We start from the raw sequence: 27145 nt of genomic DNA, 5'->3' as shown, positions 1-27145 counted from the left end.
ACTCCGCACTTCTCCGACATGTTAGCACCGGACTTGTTACAAGTATACACCTGGAAGACTTCATTGTAGCAACCATCACGCGAGTCAGCTGGTCATTAATTTGGCTCTCCTGATGATCATCCGCAGCCCATCTCCATGATCACCAAACCTTTGTGGGCTTTCCCTCCCACAGAGTCATGGCGTGCATGCAACAAGATCTTGGTATCATCATCAGCCAAGCAGTATGACAATTGATAAAAAGCATTGCAAGGAGTCAAGTTTTGCGGGTGGTTATCCTTGGCTGCCGCTGTCCTGATTCATTCGAGCCGAGCTGATGACTTCAAGCGTTGTTTCATGTTGAGATCGATTTAAAAATACGCCAGCCGAAGAGCCAAAAGCATTCATGGTGCTCGGTTCACCATGACACGTTCTTAAATTGCGACTCCTCATCTCGAATAGGTCAAAGATATAAACATGGCCAAAGCCACAAGGTAACTAATCCTGGGACGACAGGTTTCTCTTCTGGACGAGCTTGTGTCTACAGATGAAAATTTGGCCACCTCACAAAACAAGATGTTAGAAACAACAAGTGTAACCAACTATAGTGCAGAAGAGAGCCACCCCGTCAGCAGACTAGTAAGACTTTTCAAGATTTCCTGTCGATTTCTGTATAGACCAATACGATCGGGCCCGATGAATATAAGCTATGCTCAGCGGAGGAAGATATTTCTCAGTCTACGCCTTTGTGCTTGAACGACCACAAGTCGGGCAGACTCGAGCATATACAGTCCCTGGCTTCTCTGCTAGGCACCGACACTCAATGCTTAGGTACACTAAGCCTCCCTAATATCGATATTTGGATCCATTCGATATCGGATATCCAGTTACTTATATGTTTCTTTCGCAAGTTCGACTACCCTTGTCCGCATATCTTTCCTTCGACGGACCAAAGTCTACGTGGAAGATTCTTAAGACGAAGACCGGTCTATATATTGAACTTTCATAGCTATCATACTACTTTGGAGCATCGCGACTGCTATATCCAATGAATATGGATTTAGGCTACGTACAATTCTTGCCAACGAAACAAACAATAAGACTCTGCTTTCTAGTGGATTGACCGGCGTACGGAAATCTACCGACCTTAAAGACAACGCTGGAGATGCTCCTATGCCCTCTGGAGGAACCATCAATCTCAGGTCTATAGACTCAACAAAAGTATCGGACATCAGCGGCTATATTGATCATCTTTGGGTCAAGTCTCCTGTACAATCGACTCTCGCAATAACTCTTCTATACCGCCTGCTTGGGTACAGAGCTACTGCTGGCGTCTTATGCTAATATTGATGCCCGTCAATAGTCTCATCTCACGGACAGCTTCTTCACTTCAACGGCAAACCACAGGAGCCATAGATGAACGTGTTGAACGACGAGTGAAACCCTCACCAATATTCATATCATCGATTTATTTGCTTAGGAAGGTTAATTTCCCGCAGAAAGATTTCCATTGAACTACGGCCTTTATGGCGATTGCGGCATTTCCACCTTTTGCTCTTATGAAGAGACCCTCGGATCGACTCATTATCACGATATCACAAGTCAAAAATTGCAAAGTTTCGCAACTATTAGGTCCAGGATCTAGATTCTCCTTATGGATGAAACAATAGCATCTATCGATAACACAAGCGAAGCACACATCCAAAAAAACAAAACTATACGAATGTTCAAATATACCATACAAGAGCAAGATTCATCGTACCAAAAGGTGGAATTAAGAAGGGCAAGTCTAGGGACGTGAGCAGAGCATCAAATGACTGGAAGATCTTGTATGAGGTAGTGATTAGAGAAAGGTCGTGTTGATTGTAAGCTCGACGTAGTGATTGCTAGGATATCTTATAGAGAGTAGACTCCTGTCGTGTCTTTGATGCACACCGATTGATGACTCAGAAACGCGGCTGTCAGTGCTTGATGGCATACTGACCGAAAGAACTGATCAATATAGTGATATCTCTTTCAGACACAAGCACGTACGGCCATAGTCAGCTGAAAACTGGGCATCCCGTCCGCTCTGCCATACATAAGCAGTTGAACGGCAGATTAGTACTACGGTGGGTGACCACGTGGGAATTCCTGCTGCTGTACGTTTTGTGTCTGCTAACTCTTTTGTTTCCCAATCTTGCCCTCCATGTGTCTCTCTTTTGTCATGCATATCAGCAGTGTGAAATTTTAGGCACTTTCAATTGGAGCAACGTTGCTTGGATTTTAATACATGTAATGCATAGTCTGGTGTCTGATTGAGTTGTTGCTTGACGCCGGTGCCATGCAGAGCTACCAAATGGCTAGCCATGTGAGAAACAACTCCCCACCCCGCCCTGTTGCATTAGGGGAAAAAGCACACCAACGCCGTGGTAATAATCCATCCTCAGGCCTAACGCCCTATCAAAACACCTGCTGCAATGCAAACTCCTTGATCGCCTGCGTTTTCCATAGTCTGACCTTAGGACAGATGGAAAGCTCCTTGTCCTTCCTTGATGGCAAGGCTCAGCTTAGCCTTCAGCATCTCTTGGGAGCTGTAGTTGGGCATCTTCAGGTAGTTGACACAAGTCATCACACTTGGTAGGTAGTCGTCCGGCATCAACGGTGGCTCGTTGGGCTTGCACACCACGGTGAACATGGGTGTTAATGACTTGAAACCTGTCAAATGGTTAGCATGATCGTAATACCCAGGGTCAGTTACTAGTGACTTACCTCCAATAGGAAGCTTGGGGCTACCGGTGACGAATTGTAAGAAATCACGTCTCTCTGACATGGTAAGTTCCGACATGGTCTGCAGAAGGTTCTTGACGCTTGCGCTGTCGAGATTGAAACCGTGATCGGCCTTGATCGAATCCATAAGTGTCTCAAGGGACCAGTCTTCATCGGCGCGGCCAAAGAGCATCACCAGCTCGTCGGGTGTGAATGCTTTGAGTGCCGAGTATGGGAAGACCTGGGAGAAGCCGGCACTGAATGCATCGACTTGTTTCTGGACTCCGCGGCCCAAGGTGAAGTCGATGACCTTTTCGACATACAGTTCGACGTTGTCAATGGTAACGTCGATCTCAGCTCCCTTAGGCTGGAGCTCGATAGCGGGGTAACCAGGCAACGTGAAGTCAAGACCAAGGTCTTCGATGGAGGCATCCTTGATTCTGATGTTGCTGATAGCTTGCACCTTTTGCTCTGGAGTAAGGCTTGGATCTTCCTGAATCTCCTGCTTTGCTCTGGCACAACGTACAAGTGGCTTCAGGGAGTTGGCAAGATCCTTGTCCACAGAAGCAACGGCCCCTAGGGAAGGCTTGACTGCTGAGTTGCCAGCACCGATGCGGAAAAAGGTTGGGCTGAAAGAGACATCGATGATGCGGGAATCCAGCATCGATCGAGCGACAAACTTGCCCAGCATCTTGAATAGATGCAGCACCTTCTTTCCGTACTCATCGTTCGCCTGCTCATCGCTCATCGGCGCAGGGAACAAGCCACCCAGGCCAAACGCATAATCGTCGCCAGCAATTGACTCATTCTCACGCCAAAGCTTGATCTTCTTCTTTGAGAACTCCTTTGACACGGTCGAGTAGAATTCGAGGGTAGGACCAAGACCAGTGCCAACCTCTTCGAAGTACTCAACTTCCAGGATGCTTGGAGACGATCCATAAAGCTCCATGACCTTGACGGCAGATTCGAGAATTCTACTGCGAGAGATGCGAACTTTTTGTCTCTGCAGACGGCCCAAGAAAGGTCTCTCGTCACGATGGCGTCTGGACTCGTTCTCTGATTGGGCATTCTGCCATCTGGTCATCGATCTCGAGTAGCCGAATGACGTTGACTGAAGGAAGAAGTGTCTGGTTTCGAATGGGAACAAGAAGGGATAAAGACGAGCAAGATCCTCACTCCAAGTAGGAAGGCAGTTACTAGCCACGATCAAAGGTTCCTCAAGCTGGCGGTTGAGCTTGGCTGTCAACTTGGTGTTGACAAACTGGGTCAGAGGTTCCGAACTCAATTTGACGTCGTTAGTCTTCTCTTCAGCAATAATGTCCTCGAGATTAGCATTCATGTCGTGCAGAGTGCTCATCAGACGAAGGATAGCGGCGGTGGCAGGATGCTGGCTGAGAGAAGGTGGGAGCTCGGACGTGGACGCTGCAGATGCGTCTGACGAGGAGTGGAGCGTGCTAGGTTCGGCGGGAGGTGGTCCAGGAGCACGTCTGAAAGATATCTTGTGTAGCGTCGACCAGATGTTGCGGCTGGAGACCTCATCAGGGTTTGCCTGATTGAAGTGAACGGCGCGGTAGATAGTAGTATCGTTTGACAAAGGCTGACCATCAACACTGAACTCAATGTGCCAGTCCTGGGAGGCAGGCTGGGCTGCGGGAACCTGGGAAGCAGGTCTTTGCGTAGTAGGCGTGGAGAGCAACTCTCGCGCCGCAGCGAGCCTTGCAGAAGCGGAAGTGCGCGAGGTGGCTGAATGTTGCGAACCTTGCAGCGGAGTGCTAATGCGCGTGCCGTCTTCCTTACGAGCAGTCACCTTGCCACTGTTAGCGACCTCTAGGTTGACTGCTGAGGTATCTTGATCGGCATCTTCCATGTTCTGGTCTTCGTCATCGAAGTCGTTGACAATAGCATCAAGGTCCTCTTCATTGTCTTCATCCTCGTCCGAGAGAGCAGCTTCGTCAGCGCATTCGAGTTGCTGTTGGCTGTCTTCTGCCGCGTCTGTAGGGTCCTCTCGCGATGTCTCGCGCTCAGAGGAGTCCTGCTGCAGAACCTTGCGCGAAGCTCTACCTAAATGCCTGGTAGCATCACCACTGTTCTGTGGGGTGCTCTCGGGTTTAGACGATCTCGTATGAGCACGTTGAGTAGATGACTCTTTCTGATCGCTGCTACCAGGAGGAGTTGAAGCCCCCTCAATAGCATTTCCGCTTTCACGACTGACGACTTGAGCGAGACTGCTGGCCAGTGCGTCGCGGCTACGTACAGCCCTCTCTGCGAGACTGATGCGAGGACGAAGGTAGTCGTCAAGAGCTCTGAAAGTTGCGATGGCGTGTATTGAGACCATGATATTTCTGTAAGGACGCGGAATACCAGACTCCTCGTCGGCAGATAGCTTGATGCGCAACTGCTTGGCGAGCATCGAAGCTGCGCCGCTTCGGCTGCTGTCGGAGGCATTCTGGTGAACGGTGATTACCTCGAAATGCTCGGTGCGGCTGAGTAAGTCCTGGAGCTTGTGGACCATGGCGCTGAATGCAGTGGCAGGTAAGACCGAGCCACTTGGCATCGTCTTGGCCTGTCCTCCTTGTGACATGAATGCGTCCAGGAATGCTGACCTCGCAGCACGACCGGTGTGACTGTCGGAAGACTGGAAGATTTCGAGCAGAGTAGAGACGATATCGGAAGTTAACAATTCGTAGCTCGTGATGGTCTCAGGAGTATCGCCATCGAAGTGCTGAGCGAGGCGCTGGAAGAGAGCGGGTCCGTTGAACATGTTGTTAGAGGCGTAACACTTGCGAAGGTCTTCAGCCAATTCTTTTAGCTCGGTCAATGCTCTTGAAGCCTCGCCGAGTCCGCCATCGTTCTGGTAAGCCTCAACAAACTTGCGAGCACGCGACGTGACAACATCCTGAGAACTACCAGCAGGGTGTGTTTGCGACTTTCGAAGTCCCGATTCAGACTCCGAGTCCTCCTCGTCCTCCTCGTCATGATCTTCGTTGTCGTCATCATGCTCTCCGCCAGACTCCTCTTCAGGATAATCGGGTCCATCGGGTTCCTCATGATCTTCTTCAGCAGGCTCAGATCTCACAGGGAGCTCAGCGGAGAAAGAAGGCGCATCGACATGTGCTGCCGGATCAGACTCGGTCTCAGTCAACTTCACGGGAGCCAAGTCTCTCTGCGCAAGCTTAGTGATCTCGGCCATAACACCCTCGCGGTAGAATTGGGGCCTATAAGTCGATTCCAGACGCTTGAGAAGGAGCTCGGCAACTTGCAACGCAAAGGTAACGAGCGTCGGATCCTCTTCCTGTGTGAGAATTGATGCTAGGTGGGAAGCATAAGCAACTCCTGACAGTGCTTCCTCGAGTACACTAGTATCAAAGTTGGAAAGCATCTTGAGCTGTGCAGTAAGGACCTTGTGTCTGACACTAGAGTTAACGGTGCTGGTGTATGCATGCATCAGAGTCGGGAAAAGAATCACAGCAAAGCGTCGAACTTCGGGCTGGCAACCTTGCAAGAGTTCTAGACGATTGTCGTTTGGCGACTTTCGAGCACGAGTACCCATGGAGACGACACCCGGGCCAGTGTTGCCGGCATCTGTAAGGTCGTTGATAAACATAAGGTTGTCAGGCGAGACGCTGGGAAGGATCTCGCAGATGACGTTCAAAGTTTCGAAGATCTGGTCGCGTGGCGTACGGATGAGAGCTTGCATGATGATGTTCTTATCGATCTTCATGGCAACGCCATCGCTGCTTGCAGGGGGAGAAACTCCAGTGAGGATCTGGTAGAGAGTGTCGACAACATTCATGCGCAGCAGTTCAACGGCTAAGCGAGGGCTTGCTCTTGCGGTGTATGATAGGACGCGTAAGAATTGGGCGTGGATATTGGGGCCGATCATAGTGGTTGTACCGGGTAGCAGCAGTCTAAGGACAGCCTTGAGCAGATCAGGACTGACCAGCTCCTCGAGTTTGGTCTCTTGAAATCTGAAGCTCTCCACGATTCTGGATACACAAAGCGAGCCTTGTTCCACGACCCGCTGATCACTACTCGAGAGGACGTTGAGAAGAATAGGCATGACATCGCGAACGGTGGGGAACGACTCTTCGGAGAGGTTTCTGCAGCAGTTTGCGGCAGTAGTGACAGCGCTTCTCTGAGTGCTAGTAGCGAAGAAATCGAGGTAGGTCAGGCACGCGCTCAGGCCACCCTCGCGAACGATAGAACCAGGGAACTCGATCGAGATCTTCTCCAAAGTGCTGAGTGCTTGCTCGGCGAGGTCGATGTAGTGGATCTCCAACAGCTTCTGGCACAGGACAGGAACAGCACCTCCGTAAACGACACTCGCAGTAGCCTGAGGAAGAGCCTCCATCAAGTTTGCGATACATCTGCAAGCCAATAGCATCATCTCGGGGTTCTCTTCGCCGGTGAAGTCGTTGGGCTGCATGAGTGCAACCAGCTCTTTCACAAACTGATCAGGTGAGAAGTGACCAGCAAGGTTGTCTTCGTTGGAGACTAGCAGGATATCCGAGAGCTCACTGAGAGCAACCATCTGGATGGAGGGATCGTCTTTTGCGCGAAGGTTCTCGAGAAGAGCTCGCAGACGAGTGGTCATACCAGACATCATGCCACTCAAAGCGCGCAGGGTACTTGATAGACCTGCGGGCATGCCCGAGCGATTGAGGAAAGCGCCCGAGAAGGGATCATCATCGTCACCATCTCCATGATGTCTGTATGCAGCAGCGGCGGCAGCGTCGTCTTCATCTCCTTCTTCTTCATCTTCATCATCGTTGTCATCATGATCATCCTCTTCGTCGTGATCCTCGGCAGGCAGACGTGGTGGATCAGGTTCGGGGCGACTCGACGAAGCGTCGGGGACCTTTTTGTGGGATGACTTCTTGGAGGCCTTGCGCGAGGACGAGGGTTGAGCAGATTGAGGAGCTGTGAGCGAGGGGTCAGTGTTTGATGAAGGGGCGAAAGGTGGGTCTGGCGGACCTTGATTGCTCTTTCTGCGAGACGACCTGGGTTTGCTGGCGGAGGCATGGTCGTCAGGAGATGTGGGGGCGTGCTTGGATCTGGGCATGTTTGAACGAGAGAGATCTTGTTCATCATGGCTGGACGAAGACATGTTCTTGGGACGCTTTGATGGCTGAGTCGGGCCTGGGGTGGGATCGGACAGGCGAGCTCTCTTAGATCTGCGGGGTTGAGCGGTGTCCGATGGAGCAGGCGGAGGTGGGTCGTCCTGGGCCTGCTTGCGCTTGCGAGTAGTGGGGGCGACGGCGGTCGAAGGCTGACGAGGCAGAGAAGGGTTGGTAGATGGGTCGGATGTGGTAGGATTGGTAGGATCTTGGGTCGGGGCAAGTCTCGCTGAAGAGCGAGTGACTCTATTCGACATGAGCGCTGGTCGGACCAGAGGTCGGTGTCATGAGTGTGCTTGATGGGTCAAGCGAAGTGAAGTAAAGCAGGAAGATTCGGTAGATCTTGTGATGGTGGAGGAAGGAAGGTGGTGGATGAGAGTCGGGCATGGGTGGGTTGGCTGACCTTAAGGCGGTTGCACTTGATGAATGTTCGAATGGTGGCTCTGGCTCTGGCTCATCCATGGAGCTTTCTTTCACAGCTCCATAAGCGAAGGAAAGGAGCAAACGTCGTCTGGCACCGTATGGCTGCCTGTTCACACACAAGCCTTTCACTGCGTCAACACTTGGGATAGGAGGGTATTGGTATAGCTGGATTCAGAGAGTTACGGTTGACCGAAGACCACGACCACTGCCAGATATCAGCCCCGTTGACGGACGTGCCGAGCCATCGACAAGGCCAACTCCGAGACAGCCAGCAGCCATCCTCCAACCAACGCCCCTTCTACAAGCTGTACCTCTTTTATTTCATGTTTCATAGTACACGGGACATGTCGCATCCATATTCCACTTGTTTCTTTCCAGTATCCCTCCTCCTCTCGCTGCCTATTCGGCTGTCTCTTTCTTTCCTGCTATCAGATGCATTGTCCCCGGTGTCGTCACAGGTCCAACGGCTCGGGCGCCAACCGAAAGTCTGATCGCGTCTGATCGCGCCGGCGCTGGTCATGGACAGACAAATCCAACACACATGCGACTCGCTTTTATTCTCTTTCTGCCTCCCCTTGATTCCACTTCTAGGCTATCCTTGATTATGCGATTTGTTATAAAACTCGAATCTTGTCCCACATATCGAAAACCAGAAGATGGATGATCTCTTCCAACAACTCGAGGTGTGTCGCGATCAAGCTACTATGACGACAACTTCCACTAACTTTCGACAGGCAGAATACTGTCCGCCCATTGACTCGGCTCTTTTCTTCGCTATTGTCTCCGACTATGATCTGACAAACTCCGAAGCCACGACTGAGGTCAGAGCTACGCTAGATGCTCTCAAGGCCACCGCAACAGAAGAAGAGGCCACTGGCTTTGATGCCTCTGGGAGCGGCGCACAACATGACGACTATAGTCCCGGACATCCCACATCCATGCCAGACACTTCTGGCTCAGTCTCGAGGGAGACCGACATGACGAGTCTGTCCATCGGCGTGTCAAGCGTCGACCTCAATTCAGAAGGTTCCCCCGACCGCGGCGAATACGACTTCGAGGCTTGCGACCAAGGGACAAAGGTCTCTATCCTGAGAGACATATTCCCCTCACTCTCCGAGTACACCATCTCTCACACACTGGCTCACCACGATTCAAAATGGAAGCCTGCATTTGACGATCTGTTGAACCAAGTCTATTTCGAAGAAGGCGGCACTACGGATGGCAGGGACAAGGTATCGGCTAAGGGCATCGATGCCTTCAGCGAGGAGAACGTGGTGAAGAGGGGTCGTAAGGGCAAGAAGCGTGGTAAGAATCTCAAGACCATGGACGCCCTACGATCCTCTTCGCTACCAACAGAATCGCGACCGTCTGCCAACCAATGGCAAACTGCCAAGGGTGATGTGGACTTTATATCGGATCGCGCCAACATTCCTGCCCAGGTCGTACTTTCGCTGTACAACCAGGAAGATCGCTCCGTTGCGCGGACCATTTCGGCTATTTTAAAAACTTTTCTGCCAGAAGACAGCAGATCAGAGGAACCTGAGATACAGGTGGAGGCTTCTACACTAGGTCAAGACTTCCCTGGTCTCGCGCCCAAATACTTGATAGCTCTGATCAAAGTAACCGAGCCATCACTTACGGCAGCTCGAGAATTGGCCAAAGCATTGACGACCAAGCCACTCACACCAGAAACCGGCAGCCGCGTCATAATTCCACAATACGCCCCTGTACGCATTTCCGATGGCGACGACTTCTCCCAAAGCGGATTCGACACCGACACATCAGCCGTAGACTTCGGGACAGCTTCCACTTCCACAGCCAAACTCAGAGCAGCGCGACAAGCAGCAATGGACCAAGCGCGCGCCGCATACCGTAAATCGCGCTCCGACCGCCTCATGGGCGGCGCCGCCGGATATTATTCGCAGGTCGGCCGCGACCATGGAGCCGCACTGCACCAATCCCAAGCCGCCGTCGCAAACGCCATTGTAGCCGCTCAATCTTCAGCCTTCGAGATTGATTTGCACGGTGTGACTGTGGAGAATGCGGTGAGGATTGCGCGGCAGAGAACGAATGCCTGGTGGAGTGGATTGGGGGAGAACAAGGTTAATGGACGGGTGGGCGCTGCTGAGCGTGCCAGTGGCTTCCGCATCATAACGGGTGTGGGTAGGCATAGTGCTGGTGGTAAGGGTGTCCTTGGTCCAGCGGTCAAAAAGGGTCTTGAACAAGATGGTTGGAGGGTGGAGGTGAACAGCGGAGCTATCACAGTCAAGGGCAAGAGCAGGATGTGAAGGGACTGAAGCCTGTACTTGGATAATGCGAGTATATTGGATATCTCGATCCTTGGACGAGTCACGATCATGCATATACTCCATGTTGGCGTCCTAGATAATGTTTTAATGTAATAGAGCGCCTTTTCTGGGTCGCACAATTATCAACCCTACCATCATCGTCCACAGACTCCCCCATTGGTTGTGAATACTACTGCTTACATACTACGTCTGCAGTTCTTAAGTGACTGACCAGGAAAAGGACGGCCATAGCTTCGTCAAACATGGCGCGATGTCAACCAAATTCAAAGAGAAAGAGTGGAAGCACTACATTCGGGGGTATCGCAAGGAACAAGAACAAACCAACAATGACACACCACCCCCAAGCCCAGTCTCTCAACCATTCTTAAACCCAAACTCCTCACCATCCCTCCCAAACGTCTCATGATCGACCCCCGTCCTAGCCCCCGGCGCCACAATCTGAAACCTCAAGCCAGAAAACCCAATAATGCAATTAAAAGCTTTATCCCTCTGCTTTACATGCTCCAAATTCACCGTCATTCCATCTGTAAAGGCAAGATGTAAGCCATCAGACTTTATGCCGACAGTTTTAGGGTCGATTTTCTCGAGCTCGACGAGTTCGGACCAGAGACGTCGCCAGATTTCTTTAGGAGTAGATGAGAGGGGAGATTTTGCCTGGAAGCGGAGGCCGTCGGAGAAGATTATTAGGCGGCCGGGGGTGGAGGATGTGGTGCAGCTGAAGGAGAGGATGTCGAGGCTTCCGAGGATGCTTGTGGAGGAGTCTGTGGTGTGGAAGCTTGCTGCATCGTCATCATCGTCGCTGTCTGACATGTAGCCGTCAAGCCCTATAGATGTGGTTTTAGTGGCCTCTGGGATATGGGGACTACCAGCTGCCACGGGTTTTGGCGGGTGGCTGAGGTCTTTGTCCCATTTTTCTTGCACTTTATTTTCGATCAGCTGTGCTCTAGTCTCTTGAGCTTTCTCCCTGAGATACATCATTGACCAGTCCGCGTCATTTGGAATGCCCCAGAAGATGTAGTTGAAACTATTGACAACATGTCGGTACTCAGGGTGGTTGTGCGCAACATAGCGAGAGCCAAAGAACATGACGATGCAGCACATGCTACAAATTTTGATGGAGTACTCGCTAGGTGTAAACATACCAAGTAAGATGGCAGTTAGGAACCAGAAAAGAGTAGCCCATGTGAGTTTGGGGTCGCGCCAGTCATAGAAGTTGTTTAGTGATTCTAAAGTGTCTGCAATATCACTCAACTGCAACTGTATCTTGGGTCCTGCGCTTTCAAGAACAGGGTCGATCCAGTCCGAGCCGTGCTCCTGGAGGAGAGCACTAAACTTGTAAGCAGAACTGCCTTTTTGGAGTGTAGCTTTATAAGCCTCGCGCATTTCTTCCACTTGTTTGCGCTGGAACCTGTTTTGCAAGACCGTGACAGCACAGTATGCCAAGATAAAAGTCACGCAGTAGTCCATGTACCAGACAAACAGCCAGATAGCCAGCCATTTTTTGGTGCGTGCCGGATTCTCCCAGAGGTACAGACTGCGGAGCGAGAGAAAGAAAGTCTGCCATGGCGAAGAGGCTATAAGAATGCGCTCTACAAAGCGTGATGTAGTCTCTCTGTCGAACGGAGGCTGGCCGGTAAAATCAACTTGACCCATGCGATTCGTAGCAAAGCTTTGCATGGCATTTAACTGGCGCGCATTCAGCCAATCCAAGTATCGCACACGACGTTCGCCAGTCTTGTTGTCGACATGTGTAAAGTCGTCCTTTGCAGGCGTAGGGAAATCGCGTTTGGGGAAGACGATGGCGCGTCTGAAGTGACGGCTAGAGGTCCAAGCCACCTTTCTGCTCTGACGGAGAGCTTCTATTCTCTGAACACGCTCGATCTGATCATCGACAGCTTCATGGTCACCGGATGTGTTCGTACGCGAAGCGGATGTTCTGGCTCGGGAGAGACTCTCGTGGGCATCGAGAAACTCTTTGTCGGCTTCCTCGGAGAGGTATGGACGGTCTCTTATGGCTGCTTTGGAGGCGGCGATCTGCTTAGCAGCATCCTTAGGATGGACGATAATCTTCACGCCGTTCGTGAAGCCACCAGCAATGCGACTGGAGAGACTGGGCTTCTGAGAGACCAACTGAGATGGGTCGAAAGCCGGGTCTCGACGGATGTCTTTATACGGGTCATCGTCGTGGCCGTCAAGGTGCTCTGTGGCTTCTTCCTCAGGAGTGAGGGTATGCTTGTTGAGGTGTAGAAGATTCTTGGTCTTTGCTTTCGTTTCACGTCCCAGGCTCTTGACTCTTTCCCTCGTAGAGTTTGCGCGCTGTGGAGGCGAGCCGTTCGTAGTCTCAATCATCATGAATCGTGTAGTAGAGCGCGTCGTAGTCGCGCATACTCATGTTGTAATGATCGGACCGCGGCAATGTTGTGTCGAGAATTTCGTAGGCAAATCTGCGCCTGGCTGTGCAGTCAGCAGTCATGATGTGCGTACGATAGCGGCAGTTCGTCTCTTTGTTCCTCGTAAGGCTGGTGGCTATCAACTTGTCTGCTTCACGTCACCAGCCCCACACCTCTAGCTGTCGAATTCCTCTTTGGGCACTGCACTTCGGAGGTGCTCCCGTGTTTTGCAGAAAATAAGCACTGACGCTCGTCATGACAATCATCGTCCTTTACTACCACCCTGTGAGTCCCTTGAACTACGGATTGCTTGAACAACGACAACATGACACTTTTTACCATCGTTTTGATTCACTCGGAATCACACGTCAAGTCTGAGCTTTGGTCTTCGAAGACTCTGAAACTTCGAGAAGGGTTGGAAGCCTGCTGGCCGCCTCATCTTGAGCACTGACGCACTCTGGTCGAATGAAATCGACCACAGCAGGATTCCGACATCTCCCTGCCCTGCTGTTATCAAAATCATGTCGCAGGGCTGGAATAAAGTTCCGTTTCACTTATGCACCAACGATAGCCGAAGCCGATCGACTGCACTCGTCATGCTCTGCTTATATACCTGAGATAACACACCGACCTCTCCTTACCTCACCGCTGTCTGTCTAGACAAGAAAAAAAATCTCTTCCTACTAATCTCGTAAGCAGGAGCCTAGTCACCTGTCAAACATGGGACTGACCGCAGGTTTGTGCTCTGCTGATGACTTCATTCCCGTACAATTGTTGCTGCCCAAATTTCCTCAAGACGCGGTTAGCCATGGCGGCCCGATGCCATGGCGGTTTTAGAACCATGTGACTGACCAAGAATCTACCATGTTGAACGGTGGAACAATCTCCGGCTAAACACTAGACAAATCAAGGAACAAGATAGCAACAGTTATCGAGATCTATCTGTCCATGGCTGGCTGGCATTACCTTGATGTCTGCCGGACGAGTCAAGAATGGCTCGTGACGGTGAACAAAGGAGGCTACTATGATCCTGCAACGTCTTGTAGGACAGGAGCTGTTGATAATGTCTAGATTCTGGTCCCGTGGCCGTGACACACGGGCTGTATAGACCCTGTCTGGACGAGGCCATGGAGCGGTCAAAGGCACGCTCTGTGAGTGGTGGCCTGATAGGGTATCGACCGAGTGACTACAGACCAGATGCCGATGGTCAAGGCTGTCGTGTTGTTTTGAGAACAGCAGAGAGCGTCAACACACGGACACGTCGAGCAGTGACTGCCGCTGTCACGGAAACATGCAAAGGCAGAAGCGACGCCGGGAAACACTGGCCGAACGATGGTCATACGGTCAATGAGCTAGAGTCAAGGTAGGCCTGGGGGAAGAGTTGGTGTGTAGGGTTGAACCGGTAGCGAGTAATGTGCCTAGCATGCTCGTGACGGCAGCTGGCGGGTAGGTTTACGATTGAACCAATACAGGGCACCGTAGCGGTGGACAAGCAGTCTAACGGGTACGGCGACAGTAAGATTGCTGCGGTGACGGTTGAAGAGTCTCGAGTTGAGCCTCTCTTTGACTCATTGACCTTTTGGCGGTCGTGCTGGTACCATGGTTAGTAGACAATCGTCATAGAAGAAGCTCCTTGGCTGCGACGTTAGATTAGCTATCAGTGCGTAGGCGGTAGTCGGCATTGATGGAGGCCCAAAGACGTGTGGACTGTGAGCACACAAAGCTGATTGAAAACGCAAGGAAGATGGCAACGAGTGCGGTCGAAGTATGCTCGCTGCAGGTAAGCGGCTCATAGCAGATCAAATAAATTAGAGCGGCAAGGCTTCTGGAAAGGCACAAGTCGCATAAGATACGGAAGGAGGGCCAAATCTGGCAAGCGCCATGTTGCCTGGCCGACTTTGTGATTGCGCACGTGCCACCCGAGCGCGCATCAGCCATCGACCTCCAAGTTTACCTACGAGAGTGTCCTAAGCTCTCTTCCACTAGTCAAGCAATGCATCTTGATACAAAAGCCCGGCTACTCGCTCAGTCTGCTGCAACGCCTACACCAGACTAGACCTTTACCATGATTTCCACCGAGAAAATGGCTGATGACTATCACATGCTCGAGGAATTGGGTTCGGGGTCCTTCGGTGTTGTCTACAAGGCTGTCGAGAAGGCCACTGGAGATCTGGTCGCCATCAAACACGTACGCTTGGATTCGCCTGCTACCCAATGTCCATCTGCTAACCTCCGTCTGAACAGATCGATCTCGAAGGCAGCGACGACGATATCCAAGAAATACAACAAGAGATCGCTCTTCTGAGCACATGCTCCAGCGAACATGTTACAAGATACAAGGCCAGCTTCGTGCGAGGCGTCAAACTATGGATTGTAATGGAATATCTTGGTGGAGGCTCGTGTCTAGATCTCGTAGGTCAACAGATGCGCACGATACACGAAACACTCTCTGACACACGCTTAGCTCAAGTCCGGTCCCATTAACGAGGCTCAGATCGCCATCATTATGCGCGAGTTGCTGCTTGGTCTTGACTACCTTCATAATACAGGGAAAATTCACAGAGACATTAAAGCAGCCAATGTCCTTTTGTCTAGCTCTGGCAGAGTCAAGATTGCTGACTTTGGAGTCGCTGCACAACTGACCAACATTCAATCTCAGCGCCTGACCTTTGTCGGTACCCCATTCTGGATGGCGCCCGAGGTTATTCAGGAGTCAGGCTACGACTTCAAGGCCGACATCTGGAGTTTGGGTATCACCGCTATGGAATTGGCCAATGGCGAGCCTCCTCACAGCCAAGTTCATCCCATGAAGGTCTTGTTCCTAATCCCGAAAGAAAGAGCTCCTAGGTTGGAAGGCGGCACCTGGTCCAAGGAATTCCGCGATTTTGTTGCCTTGTGTCTGAACAAAGACGCCGACACGCGACCTACGGCCAAGAATCTCCTCAAGCACAAGTTCATTCAACGCGCAGGGAGAGTCGACTCCCTCAAGCTGCTTGTCGACAGAGCTCGCAATCGCATCGTGAACGACAAGAAGGATCGCCTCAGATATTACGAACAGACTCTACACGAGCTCCATGCACCAACAGAGGAGGACGATTGGGTCTTCGACACAGTCAGACCAACGAAAACATACAACTCTCAGACCGTCAAACCACGCGAGCCTGCACACATGATCGCCTGGGATAGCGACGCCGAAGATGCATTCGCGGCGATGGAGAACCTGGATCCTTCGCTGGGAGAATCGCCTTCATACGACCCGGCTGCCACTATCCGCACTTCAAAGCACACCTCAAGCTCTCCATCGCACCAGATCGACCCCTCTGCGACAACCCGCAAGGTCTCTGGATCCACTCCTACTGCGCGTCGTGTGAGCAGACAAAGCTCAACTTCGAACCGCACTACTCGCCGGCACTCTGTGCAGCAAAAGCAACCTCTAGGACTCGACATGTCATTTGGAAACGGAGCTTCGACAGTACGCCAGTTCAAGCGCGTCCCATCTGGCGGCAGACCGTCGAGCTCCGATTCATCACAAACAGCTGTTGACGACAGTGAGAACCAACATCCTGCTGCTGCCGCCGTCATGATGCCTGATACCAAAGAAGCCATACTTGGGAGACGGGCCTATGTCAAGTGTATCGACCCAGCACTGCAAGAGCTATACGCCTCCACGGCACCTGGTCCGAAGCAAATAGCTCTTGCCCGAATGGCAGAAGCCTGGAATGTCTTGGATGAAACAGATCCTGAAGGCGAACTTCTACTACTCAAGGCCATCTTCGAGCGAGTTCAGAGAGACCCTAGACTTGCCGCCCAAATCATGCCAGCCTCACAACTCGCCTCTCTCCGCAGTAGTGCCTCAGCGAAGAAAACCCCCACCGTCACTGAGAAAGAGATCACACCTCCTACCTCGCCCCACAAGTTGGAGCCGGCTCCCCATACTCGTTCGATTCGTCGACAAAGTGCTTTTGTGGACAGCGAACGCGAAAAAGTCCTTCGCACTGCGATTCTTGAGGACAAGATGCCTGGCAAAGTCGAGACCGGTCTCGAACACATTGGCATGTTGGCAGATGCCTTGTATGGTCGATGGAGCGAAGGCTTGCGTATGCGATGGCCCAACGCATAAGTCCTCTCTAGGCATCCCATCACCAGATTCCCCCCTCTACGAACCCTTTTCTCGTTTTCGCATAATGTCTGTTTTCTAATACCTTATATAGCATAGCGTGTGTGTGTGTTTCTACGATCTGCGGATCTGGGCGTTTTGCTTTTGAGCGAGGGAGGCCGACACCTTTTTTTGTTTCGCTTTCTTGCCTGTTTCTTCATCTGCTTGCTTTCTTGTGGTTTTAACTTGATACCCCCTTTTATCTTGAGGGAACTGCTTTGCTGGAGGAGTCGAAATCTGTAGGAGTTTGGTTGATTGTTGTTTTTTTCTATCATGCCTGGTCTAAGGGCTTTTTCTTTCTTGTCGATAGAAACATGTAACGAATGGAGCATTAGTGCTTTTCTCTACGTTTCTTCACTTTCGAGTGTTGACTTTTCTTTTACGCTTTCTTATGATATCTTACATCATTCAGGTAGCTTGGACTGTCAGAATGATTCGATTTTCTCTGGTTATGGATGTTGAAATATTGGAACCAAGCTTGCGTTCGCTTCTACGCCGGCGGTCGTAGTCTGTATGAGCAAAAGTCCGCCTGACACAAAATTTTGAAGCGAGTCCAAAAAGCGAGAGAATCAGCAGCCGGAGAAAAAGGCCATTTAGATTACATGGTTATGAGAACTGGTTGAAACGTTAGAAGGTACATTTTGACAGGTAGATGGGACGTCAAAAGGTACATGCTGGCAAGTAGAAGGTGCTTTGCGCCTATCCGATATCTGTCGGCCAATAGTAAAGACCGCTAGACTATGAAAACAGGCGGATGACGATGAAATTATATGTGGGTGTGAGTGTGAGTGTGTATTTTCCGGAGTAAACGATTCTCTGTGCTGTGTAAAACGCCGATATGCTTGCTATTGTTTTTCGATTGCTACCGAATCCGCCTGATAACACCGTGTTGCAAATGCACTTTTTCTTAGATTGATCTTGCATGAAGGAGATAGCCCCCGGCGGCACAAAACTCCTCGTATTCGCGTCATGAAAGAATTGCGGAGTTGCCTAAATTTTCTGCGCCGCAAGCGAGAAAAAGGATTGCGGAGAAATAGATGGATAAGATGGAGGGGGGACAGAGTTAACAGCTTCCTACGAAGAAATTGAGGGCGTCTGCTTCTGGGTGGTTGAATGGTGTTCGCATGCCAGGTGTCCAAGAAGGCGTGGGATATGTGGTGCTGCCCACACTGCTTTCGTCTCGGTCCTCATCAGGATCTTCATTGCTCTCGGCGTATTCGGGGAATTCTTTATCGTCATCCATCCATGTTAGTCCGTTGGCGGCTTCCTCATCTGGAAAGACTTCACGCGCGTATTCTTCGAGTGAACGGTAGCCTTCCCATAGACTTCTGGCTTCCTGGGGGTACTCTAGTGGTCCGAAGTAGGGTGCTCTCTTTTCGCCGAGGGTTTCCTGGAGAGATTGGAGGTGTTCTCGATAGCCGCTGGGGAGGGAGACTTCGATGTCTACCGGCCCATGGACATATTTGACTGGTCTACCTACACCGCGTGAAAATTTGACGCAGGCTTGAGTCGGACTCAGTCTCTCGAAGGCAAGTGTGACTCTGTCGGAAGCGTTAGTTCATAATGTACAGGAACAGGTGTAGGCTAAGTTCACGGCTTACCTTTGGCCTTTCCAGGCATTCGGACCCATTTTGAAGATTTGCAAAAGGGCAGGGCCAACATCATGCTCAGCATCCAACCAAGGTAACGGATCGTGAGGGTGGAATGGTGCTTGCCAGATGAAACTGCCATCTTCTTGGAGCTCCATACGGAATAGTGGATAAGGTAGTGAGGTGAAGTTGTTGTTGTAGATTCCAGTATAGGTGAAGGTAGCCGGAATTCCAAGTTGACGGACGTAGTTCTCTATCGTGAATTTTTGCGACCATAGCGGAAGTGGTCTCCAGTCCGGGTTATAGACAGAATGATCCGGCATGGAGGAGTAGATGTAATGTGTCACGCCTGCTCTCTTTGCAGCGTCCGCACAGGCTTTGCCGATCGCAACTTCATCACCCCAGTGAGTAGTATTGATGAATGCCAACTTGGCACCTTCGAAAAGGTGATTTAGGAAGGGAATCAAATCAGCTTTTGGTTGACACAAATCTCCTTCCACGATTTCGACATTGGGTAGAGCGGCCAGTTCCTCGGCGACTAGTCCATCGCATGATCGGACCTGGGCTCTCACGCGCCAGCCCACGGCGGAGGCGACGCGAACAAAGGAGGCCGTCTGACGACCAGTCGAGTTGATTGTTACTACAGTCTTCGTAGGCATCATCAATGGCATTGTACCAGGAGTGTCGGGCAAGCCACCACGTGATATGGCGACCGTGCCCAGATTAGAAGAAACCGTTTTTTTTTCTTTTGAAGAAAAGTGAGGGGCGAGGTATGCGACTTAGAAGAGTGAGTCGCGGTGTCGAGAAAAGCTTGCAAAAGGTCCAGGGGCGTGAGTCGTTGTGTGAGACTTGTTTGCTGGAATGATCGTGTGCGGAAGGAAATAATTTTAGACGATCAACCAAACAGATCTAAAGAAGCTTCTGCAAACTGACGCGCGACGGACGCTGAAGGGGGAACGCTCGGATGATTGGCCGGCTTCGTTCACCGCAGGGGAGCAAGGTTTCGATCTGAGGCAGGGCGAGGAGACGTAATTTTGTACTTTGAGCGGCAGCTCCTCACAGAACAAGACCCTCTCTAGTGCAAGGTACGAATTTGTGGGAAAACGTGCGGGGCAGGAGGTAGCGGAACAGTCAAGTCGGGACGCAAGGAGACGGAAGGATGGAACGACTCTGCCAACAGACCGACCGACACGTTGCTGCTGATGCTGACTACACCGGCTCTTGTTGACGTTACAGGAAGAAGATTTTTCAGCGGTAGATGAGAAACCGTGGCTGCGCAAAAAGGATGAAGATGAAGCCGTGCATCTTGGGTACGACCTCATACGCCCGGTGAGATTTCGACCTCGTGCTGATTTCCTGCACCCTCTGTCGAGCACATTTTCATCTTTTTCGGACTAGGCTTTGCGACTTTACATAATCGTTCCTGAAGGCACTTTTCTGGTAGGCCCGGGATCGGACACGATCGATAGCGCTACGAGGCACTCTTCGGCTCTTCCATCAAATGAGCCTTTGGAGAAATTGCACGCCTTTGCGGTCAGAGTGGGCTGCCGCGTAGCTTTCACGGTGGCCAAGGGACACCCGCGTGCCCAACAGGCACAGCGAAAACGTGAGTTTTCGCTCGAGTAACAGACCGCACCAGTCTGCGGGGATATGACGAATCCGGCAGGTCGAGCAGTTTGGCCAAGATATTAGTAGACTAGCGGTGCTTGCATCTCCGTGCCGCATCTCCCTGCCTGAAGCCACCAAGGCCAAATCTCAAGCCATGGGTTGGCTGCAAGAGGACAAGCGACATCATCGACCTGCTAAAACCTGCGAACCACGAGCGGTTGTCGACATCAACCGTTGACCGATCGTCCCGGATCATTTTCCTCGTGCGTATGAAGCCGAAACTTACCATCTGTCGGCAGTCTGACTGTCTGAGCAAACTTGTCGGCCTGCGATTCCGGTGAGGCACCGCTCCAACGAGCGCTCTCTGCACAATAGCTGACCCGGGGAGATGGCACCTCCGAGGCTCGCCCATATGGCCTCTTCCAGCGAACGATCACGAGACCAATCTGACGCTTTTCGAAGGATCAGGTGATGAACTCAACCACATATAACTAGTTGCACACGTCCCACCCGATTCGATGACGCGAGCACAAAGGGTAAAGACATCATGGCAACACAAAGTCGTCATGTAGCTCGTTTACCAGGCCATCCTGTACGCCCAAACTTGGCACAATGGCATATCAGAGGCGAACACGATGAACTGTGCCTTGCTCGAAGACAAGTACTCAATTGTCAAACGAGGAGGTCATTCGTATTACCTCCGCCAATCGGGAGAATTACCGGAGCCACAACACCGAGGTCGTCATCTCGAGTTTCCCCCTTCGTCATTTCTTTCTCACGGATCAAGAAATATCACGGATTGACAGTAAGAAGTGTACATACTAATGGAGTACTCCACGTGTTCTACATTGTCGAGCAGACAATGCGGGCGCAGACTCCTCCGCAGGATCAAATCGATCATAACTCCCGAAGCCTCATCTCCGAGGACATTTCGAAACAATCCGTCTTCAATGTCCACAAACTTTTGAACTCTAGCTGGTAAGACCCTGTTCCAACTATTAGCGTTCTGAACTCGTCAAGACAAGACACGGTGTCTTTCTTACCTGAATGCAACCATCATAAGCTGCCTTGCGGACAAGAGGTGTGTTGTAACCTCCAGGCTGGAAAAACAAATCTCCATATCCTTGACCAGGGAAAGTCGAAGGGATCCAACTGTAAGCGTCATCAAAGTCCCAGGCAGTGACACCAACACAGGCGTCCACGTCGGCGCATGCACCAACAGAGCTGGCATAATCGACAACTTGCTGTTGCTGTTCCGCAGCAGTAGCAGGAACAGTAGTACGGATATCCAACTCAGTAATTGCGACATCCACACCCAATGCAGCGAAAGCCTGCATGTTTGAAGACTGAGCAGCTCTAGAAGGAGTCTCTCCAACAATGAAATGCGACTGCAAACCCACACCATCAATCTGGATATTCTGAGCCTTCAAACTCTTGACAAGCGCTTGAGCAGCACTAGATTTGGCGCCTGCATTCTCAATATTGTAATCGTTGTAGTAAAGCTTGACCTTCAGCTTCTTTGCTTTTACGGCCTTTTCGGCGGCTTTGAATGCCACGGCAACATATCCAGGTCCAATGGTGTTGTACCAGAGATCAGATCTCCAAGTCGTGTTGTCAGCAAGAGATCCAGTAGTGCCACTGTCACTGAAGGCTTCGTTTACAACATCCCAGGCGTAGCAACGATCGCCAAAGTATTCTACCAGGTTTGTGACGTGGTTTTCGAGGACTTTTGTTAGGGTCTCGTTTGTCCATGTACCTTGAGTGAGCCAGTTGGGAAGTTGATTGTACCAGTTCAGGTTGTGGCAGCGGACAAGTTTTCCGTCAGAGGCTGCGTCGGCGAGGAAGATCTCTGCTTCGGTGTAGTTGAAGACGCCTTGTTCGGGCTCTGTAAAGACCCATCTGGAAAACTCCCTGTTAGAAATTGTGTTTTCTGGTAGGTTCTTGCAGGTCTACACTTACTTCATGGCATTGGCAGGGGTGACTTGACCCCAATCATGCTTGTTGGCGAGTTCTGCTCTGTAGTACTTGTCGGTTGTCTCGTTTGTTCCAGGCACATCTGCTGCGGTGCCAAAGTAGAGCTTTCCAGCCTTTTTGGCATAGTCGTTCAAGCCCTTTGGTCCAGTGGCTGTGGCCAATAAGGTCGTGGTCTGCGCAGTGTTGGAAGCAGAGCTGGTGGTTGTAGTCACAACAGCAGAAGTCTTTGCTGAGGTGTGGGTGGAAGTATGAGTGGAGGAGTGCGAGCTAGAATGAGAAGTGGAATGGGAAGTCGAGTGCGAGGTCGAGTGGGAAGTGCTGGTGCTGCAGGAAGTAGCCTTCCAATCCGCAGCTGGCAATGCAGAGACCAGAGGAGTAGCCAACAAGCCCAAGCTGAGCAAAGATCGGATAGACATTTCAAGGGTAGAAACTGTGGGGTGACAAAAGGCAAATGGCAGATTCTCGCTTGGTGATGAGTGTAACAGCAACACATCCACCTACATATATATATACTACTTCACGTACCCTCACACAGTCCACGAATCACCGGATAATCTGACTCTCTTGCCCTAGCATGATGAGTCTCGCATTTCTCGCATGAATAGTGCCTTCGACAGTGGGTTCGACAGTGAGTTCGACTGCATGCAACGAACAGGCTAAAAGCAACAAGACTTTTTGGCTGAGTGATTGGCAAAAGCTTCATTTCGCCCTTTTTCGTACGCAAGAAGCAGGGAGAGAGATGCTGAAAGCACTGGCCCTCCTGAAGAAAAATCGCGGCAGACGAAACAGGCAAAGCAACCCATTCCCCTGCCCTCTTTCCTCCACACCCGCTCCCGCATCCGCGTTTTTCCTCTCTTGCGGAGAAGGCGGGGGGGATGATGGGGGAGGGGGGCGGGTAAATGTGATATCTCGACTCACGAGTTTGTGGAAAAGAATATTCGGGCTTTCTGTTTGTTTTGTGTATGTGAAAGTCACGGTTATCTGAGACATCAAACATTATCCCAAGATATCAAGTCTACCAAGGCACCGGTTGATGGGAAAGGCTTTTGGGAAAGGCTTGGTTTAGATCAATATCAATACATCAAGCATTTCCCAAGCCAAATGTGGCAGCGGCTATACAGATTTGAGCCTCTATGCAAGTACGCTATATCCACATGCCTAGATCTCGGAAACTCCATGTTGTATGCAAGCTCACCCCCCTTCACACTCGTAATCGATATCTCGAGTTGGCTAAATTCAAATAGAAGGGGCAAGGACCTCTGTACTGCGCCTTGACTATAGATGTCTAGAACCGCAAGCGATCCCGCAGTGCAGTTGTTTGCAGATCTACCGGTTACCCCAGAACCCAGGGGCGAACAGTCTCATAGGACGGACATGACGGAATTGAGGAAGCGTCTTGTTTAGCCGTGCCGAAGAGATGCATAGTCGGATGGAAGGAGGCTCGACTGCAAAGCCGATGCCGCAGTTGTGATCCATGCTAGGCAAAGCAATGTGCCTGAACACAGCAGATAATGATGTTTCGAGATGTGGTATCGTCCACTACCTTGTGTATTGTAAAGTTCGAACAGAGATGAAGTCCCTTCCATCAAAAACCAAAAGAGTCAAGATTCTTTCCCTGCTTTCGACGCCACGAAACTCCCAGTCCCAGTAACGCCATTTTCCCATATGCTCATAGTATTACAGTCGTCTTTTCGAACAATCGCTGGGTGTCTAAGCGATGGGGTCGGCAGAGGTATCATCACTCGGCATACGCATATAATAATCAATCGCAGCACTGAAGCCAGCAAAACCCGCACACCCCAACGCAGCAGCCTGAGGACCTGCTTTAGCTGCCAATGCACCACCTGTAATGCAACCAGCAGCCACACCATTGTAAAGGTCGTTTTTCGCTCTGAACTGTTGCGCTTTAATGTCAGCATTGCTCCAAGGACCGTGATTGGAGATGTATGGGAAGGCAGAGGAGGCAAGAAAACATACACCCTCGATACAACACTCCGTTCCCGCAAAGATAGACCCAACGAGTCCGAAATTCTTCGCAGAGCTCCAAGACGCTTTTCCCATCTCTTTGAATCCTTGTCGCAGTTGGTCTTTGACGGGGAGTTTTGTAATGGCATCGGCGCCGGGTGTCATCATGGGTGCATCGTAGCGCATCTGCATCACACCTTTGTGTCAGTCTTTTGTTTACTTGATACAGCTTTTCTGGTGGGCAGCAAGAGCAGATTGGGCAATACACTTACACTAGACATGAAGAGACCGAACACACCACCCAGACCGAATCCCATGACACCAGACATTGCGGTTTTGGCTACGCAGGATTCCATCGCTGATTGCATCTATAATCCACTCCAATCAGTCTTGTCTCTTTTGCTTTTGCTTTTGTCGCGAGAGATGTGTCGGGCGTACGTATTTGATCATTTGCTGCTCTTTGAGCTTCTGCTCGTCCAAGGTCGCGTCGCCGGACAGACCAGGCGATGACATGCCGGGGAAAGCCATGGTATGTTTGTGAGAGAGGGGCGTGTATAGGGACGTATGCGACAGGTGCGACAAGTTGCTCAAGTAAGTGATGGGCGACAACAACCTTGATCTTTGCCAAGATTTTGGTAAGAATTGCGGCGAGGGGCTTGGCTAACCACCGAGACCTGGGTCGCCCCCTTTGCATGCTGGGATCTGGTTTTATCGAACACATGATTTTTCGTGATACAATGTAGATAAATACTGGTTCATTGTATTTATAAGGTTGTTCAGAGTGTCCACGTCGCGCATCAACCAGTATAATCGTCATGTGTTGATTCTATGCAGATAATAGACATCTCAGCAAGCTTGCTTTTCTCCATCACCCGGAACCATACATTTATCCCTGCCAACATCAGCCATCATCGACGTCAAATGCGAGTCATCGAGCTCCATTGGGTGATAACTCGCTGTGAAATCAATATCAGCGGGATGAATGCTATTTGCATCATCTAATATCTACAAGTCCATCTATATACAAAAGCCATGGGACTAAATGCAAGAGAGATGAGGTCATAAAAAGTCATTCAGATCAATCATTCTTAGTCTCCTTGAAAGATCCCACCGGAGAGATGGTTCTTTCCGGGTAATCACCTTGTCTCTCGGTTTCTGTAGGAGAGGATGTAAGACTCTTTTCCCACTCATTCATAAGGTGTGATGCCGTGCGTCGAAGATTGCTTGGTGCTAGTTTATTCAGAGCCGGCCAGGGTAATGAGTCTCTCTTTGTATCTCTGGTCGAACTTTAGATATTGTCAGCTCAGGATATTGTTGGTGGAAACTTGTCAGACCAACCTTGTGCTGGTGGTGGGACTGGTGCCATCTGGACTTGGGGATGTTCGTGGTTCAGATGCCGAGGAATCGGATCTTGAAGTCTTCGGATCCACCACAGGCACAGTAGTCTCCCAGCTCTCCCATGTGTCGAGCGAAGTAGTAGAGGCGCGATTAGCCTTGGTAGGAGAATGCGCAGACTTCTTTGACGTTCTGCGGAGAATGGGTGCAGGTTTCGGCTCGTGTTCATTCCAGAACGAGTTGCCGATATCGAGGTAAGCAATCTCCTCGACAGCGGAGGGTGCCGGGGAGCGAGAGGTCGTTCGTCGACTGCCAGTCGTAGCACTCCTCTTTAGGGGCTGTGAATTTGGTGACGGCTTCAGACTGCCCCTGCTGGGTTGAGGTCTAGGAGACCTGGACAGATTCGGAGATTGCGACAGTGTTCGCGAAGTTGTGCCATTGACACCTTCGTCTCCAACAGTTGCCTGTCTTAGGTCTTCAATAAACGTCCACAAGCCGTCTCGGAAGTCGGAAGCCATCTGTTTGCCAGTCTTGAGTAGAACCTCGCGAGGCAAGCCGAGATCAACAGCGTCATCTGTTGTACGTGCCCCTTCGGTTTTCGAACCAGTATCAGGTGGTGCGCGGGTCGGGGGCGGAGGACGTGGAGGGTCTCTTTCGGCCTGTGGTGGATCCTGTGGACGAGGCGGTGGTCGGCGCATAGCATCAGGCGACAGCAACGACAAGGTACGAGCATGACGAGAACCAGAAAAGACAGTGCGACTCGAGTTCTTGTTGCTGTTCAACAGCGCTTTCCGTCGCTCCAAGTCGTGCTGTCGAAAAGTGGGTGCTGCTTCGGCAGTGTCTGGTGCGACGTGCAAGGACTGCATCTTGTGCAATTTACGAGGGTCGCGAGGATCATGTTGGCGCTTCTTGTGAGCCTCGTGGGCGGCCCATGTCTGCTTGAGACGGTGTAGTTCGTGCTCGGCCTTGATGAGCTCCTCTCTCAACTCCAGTACGCGGCGCTCGTGAGCTGCAAGAGCGGTGAGGAAGGCAGAGTCGGTCGGCGCTGCAGGTAAAGCAGGCTTCTCAGCCAGCAGAGGTGTATATGGTAGGACTGGCGAGAGGATTGCTGATGTTGGTGACAGGCTTGTTTGGATAGGGAAGGTGAGGCTGAAGCGCTTCGCCTTGCGCTCCGACATGGAGCGTGAGTGAGGATTGATGCCACCCCTGCTCCAAGGCCGTTGCTGCTCCATAGTCGCCATTGCTCAGGAGCAAATCTATGGCCACGCGAGATTCCGGGTCGTCACACGTAACAGTGGCATTGAGACTGGTCGTTGGTCTAGTTATCGCCCGGTGCACGCGTCCTTGTTTGCTATTAATCAAGACCCTGAGTTTCAGCCAATGAAGCAGGGGCTGCCAATGACTCGCTTCCTATTGCGCACCTCAATACCGTCATATGTTTACATGGCCGTTGGCAATCACACAACGCTTCCTCGTGTTTCATGCCCGTTTTCTTCTCTGCATGACCTCTGCAAATCACTGCAGTCAAGTTGTAATCATAACTGGTCTGACTATC

At 51.1% G+C, this 27145-nt stretch overlaps 8 protein-coding genes across 8 annotated transcripts; 2 read left to right on the top strand and 6 right to left on the bottom strand.

The window, feature by feature from the left end:
• Positions 1 to 2294: 2294 nt before the first annotated feature.
• Positions 2295 to 8598, bottom strand: AUEXF2481DRAFT_41215 (uncharacterized protein). The gene is made up of 3 exons (XM_013487103.1): positions 7699 to 8598; positions 2728 to 7644; positions 2295 to 2673 (listed from the first exon to the last, which is right to left on the bottom strand). Exons 1-3 carry the CDS (start codon positions 8096 to 8098, stop codon positions 2477 to 2479), a joined length of 5514 nt encoding a protein of 1837 aa, XP_013342557.1. The 5' UTR covers positions 8099 to 8598; the 3' UTR covers positions 2295 to 2476.
• Positions 8599 to 8838: 240 nt separating this feature from the next.
• Positions 8839 to 10740, top strand: AUEXF2481DRAFT_289181 (uncharacterized protein). The gene is made up of 2 exons (XM_013487229.1): positions 8839 to 8947; positions 8999 to 10740. Exons 1-2 carry the CDS (start codon positions 8921 to 8923, stop codon positions 10550 to 10552), a joined length of 1581 nt encoding a protein of 526 aa, XP_013342683.1. The 5' UTR covers positions 8839 to 8920; the 3' UTR covers positions 10553 to 10740.
• On the bottom strand, positions 10740 to 13176 carry AUEXF2481DRAFT_289231 (uncharacterized protein). The gene has a single exon (XM_013487228.1). It carries the CDS (start codon positions 12923 to 12925, stop codon positions 10928 to 10930), a length of 1998 nt encoding a protein of 665 aa, XP_013342682.1. The 5' UTR covers positions 12926 to 13176; the 3' UTR covers positions 10740 to 10927.
• A 1870-nt stretch (positions 13177 to 15046) lies between these two features.
• Positions 15047 to 17083, top strand: AUEXF2481DRAFT_66667 (uncharacterized protein; the record flags this gene model as incomplete). The annotated part of the gene is made up of 4 exons (XM_013487160.1): positions 15047 to 15151; positions 15208 to 15375; positions 15428 to 16300; positions 16385 to 17083. The coding sequence occupies 4 exons, from the start codon at positions 15047 to 15049 to the stop codon at positions 17081 to 17083; spliced, it is 1845 nt and encodes a 614-aa protein (XP_013342614.1).
• Positions 17084 to 18182: 1099 nt separating this feature from the next.
• Positions 18183 to 19379, bottom strand: AUEXF2481DRAFT_30572 (uncharacterized protein; the record flags this gene model as incomplete). Its single annotated transcript, XM_013487057.1, has 2 exons — positions 18183 to 18660; positions 18721 to 19379. The coding sequence occupies 2 exons, from the start codon at positions 19377 to 19379 to the stop codon at positions 18183 to 18185; spliced, it is 1137 nt and encodes a 378-aa protein (XP_013342511.1).
• Positions 19380 to 21287: 1908 nt separating this feature from the next.
• AUEXF2481DRAFT_80822 (glycoside hydrolase family 10 protein) lies at positions 21288 to 22780 on the bottom strand (the record flags this gene model as incomplete). Its single annotated transcript, XM_013487200.1, has 3 exons — positions 22276 to 22780; positions 21360 to 22215; positions 21288 to 21302 (listed from the first exon to the last, which is right to left on the bottom strand). The coding sequence occupies exons 1-3, from the start codon at positions 22704 to 22706 to the stop codon at positions 21288 to 21290; spliced, it is 1302 nt and encodes a 433-aa protein (XP_013342654.1). The 5' UTR covers positions 22707 to 22780.
• A 1220-nt stretch (positions 22781 to 24000) lies between these two features.
• AUEXF2481DRAFT_30570 (uncharacterized protein) lies at positions 24001 to 24783 on the bottom strand (the record flags this gene model as incomplete). Its single annotated transcript, XM_013487056.1, has 3 exons — positions 24001 to 24441; positions 24528 to 24623; positions 24694 to 24783. 3 exons carry the CDS (start codon positions 24781 to 24783, stop codon positions 24001 to 24003), a joined length of 627 nt encoding a protein of 208 aa, XP_013342510.1.
• A 275-nt stretch (positions 24784 to 25058) lies between these two features.
• Positions 25059 to 26947, bottom strand: AUEXF2481DRAFT_288628 (uncharacterized protein). The gene is made up of 2 exons (XM_013487227.1): positions 25594 to 26947; positions 25059 to 25541 (listed from the first exon to the last, which is right to left on the bottom strand). Exons 1-2 carry the CDS (start codon positions 26829 to 26831, stop codon positions 25334 to 25336), a joined length of 1446 nt encoding a protein of 481 aa, XP_013342681.1. The 5' UTR covers positions 26832 to 26947; the 3' UTR covers positions 25059 to 25333.
• Between the last annotated feature and the right edge of the window lie 198 nt (positions 26948 to 27145).

This window comes from Aureobasidium subglaciale, assembly GCF_000721755.1.
Source record: "Aureobasidium subglaciale EXF-2481 unplaced genomic scaffold scaffold_14, whole genome shotgun sequence".
In the NCBI taxonomy this organism is placed as follows: Eukaryota; Fungi; Ascomycota; class Dothideomycetes; order Dothideales; family Saccotheciaceae; genus Aureobasidium; species Aureobasidium subglaciale.
This window is presented reverse-complemented; position numbering and strand designations above follow the sequence as displayed.

Coding starts and splice junctions, on each gene's coding strand:
- AUEXF2481DRAFT_289231 (XM_013487228.1), bottom strand. CDS start 12,925: ATGATGATTGAGACTACGAACGGCTCGCCTCCACAGCGCGCAAACTCT.
- AUEXF2481DRAFT_288628 (XM_013487227.1), bottom strand. CDS start 26,831: ATGGCGACTATGGAGCAGCAACGGCCTTGGAGCAGGGGTGGCATCAAT. Junction 25,542..25,593: donor AGTCCCACCACCAGCACAAG/GTTGGTCTGACA, acceptor CAATATCTAAAG/TTCGACCAGAGATACAAAGA.
- AUEXF2481DRAFT_41215 (XM_013487103.1), bottom strand. CDS start 8,098: ATGTCGAATAGAGTCACTCGCTCTTCAGCGAGACTTGCCCCGACCCAA. Junction 7,645..7,698: donor TCGCAGAAAGAGCAATCAAG/GTCCGCCAGACC, acceptor CCTCGCTCACAG/CTCCTCAATCTGCTCAACCC. Junction 2,674..2,727: donor CCCCAAGCTTCCTATTGGAG/GTAAGTCACTAG, acceptor ACCATTTGACAG/GTTTCAAGTCATTAACACCC.
- AUEXF2481DRAFT_289181 (XM_013487229.1), top strand. CDS start 8,921: ATGGATGATCTCTTCCAACAACTCGAG. Junction 8,948..8,998: donor ATCTCTTCCAACAACTCGAG/GTGTGTCGCGAT, acceptor AACTTTCGACAG/GCAGAATACTGTCCGCCCAT.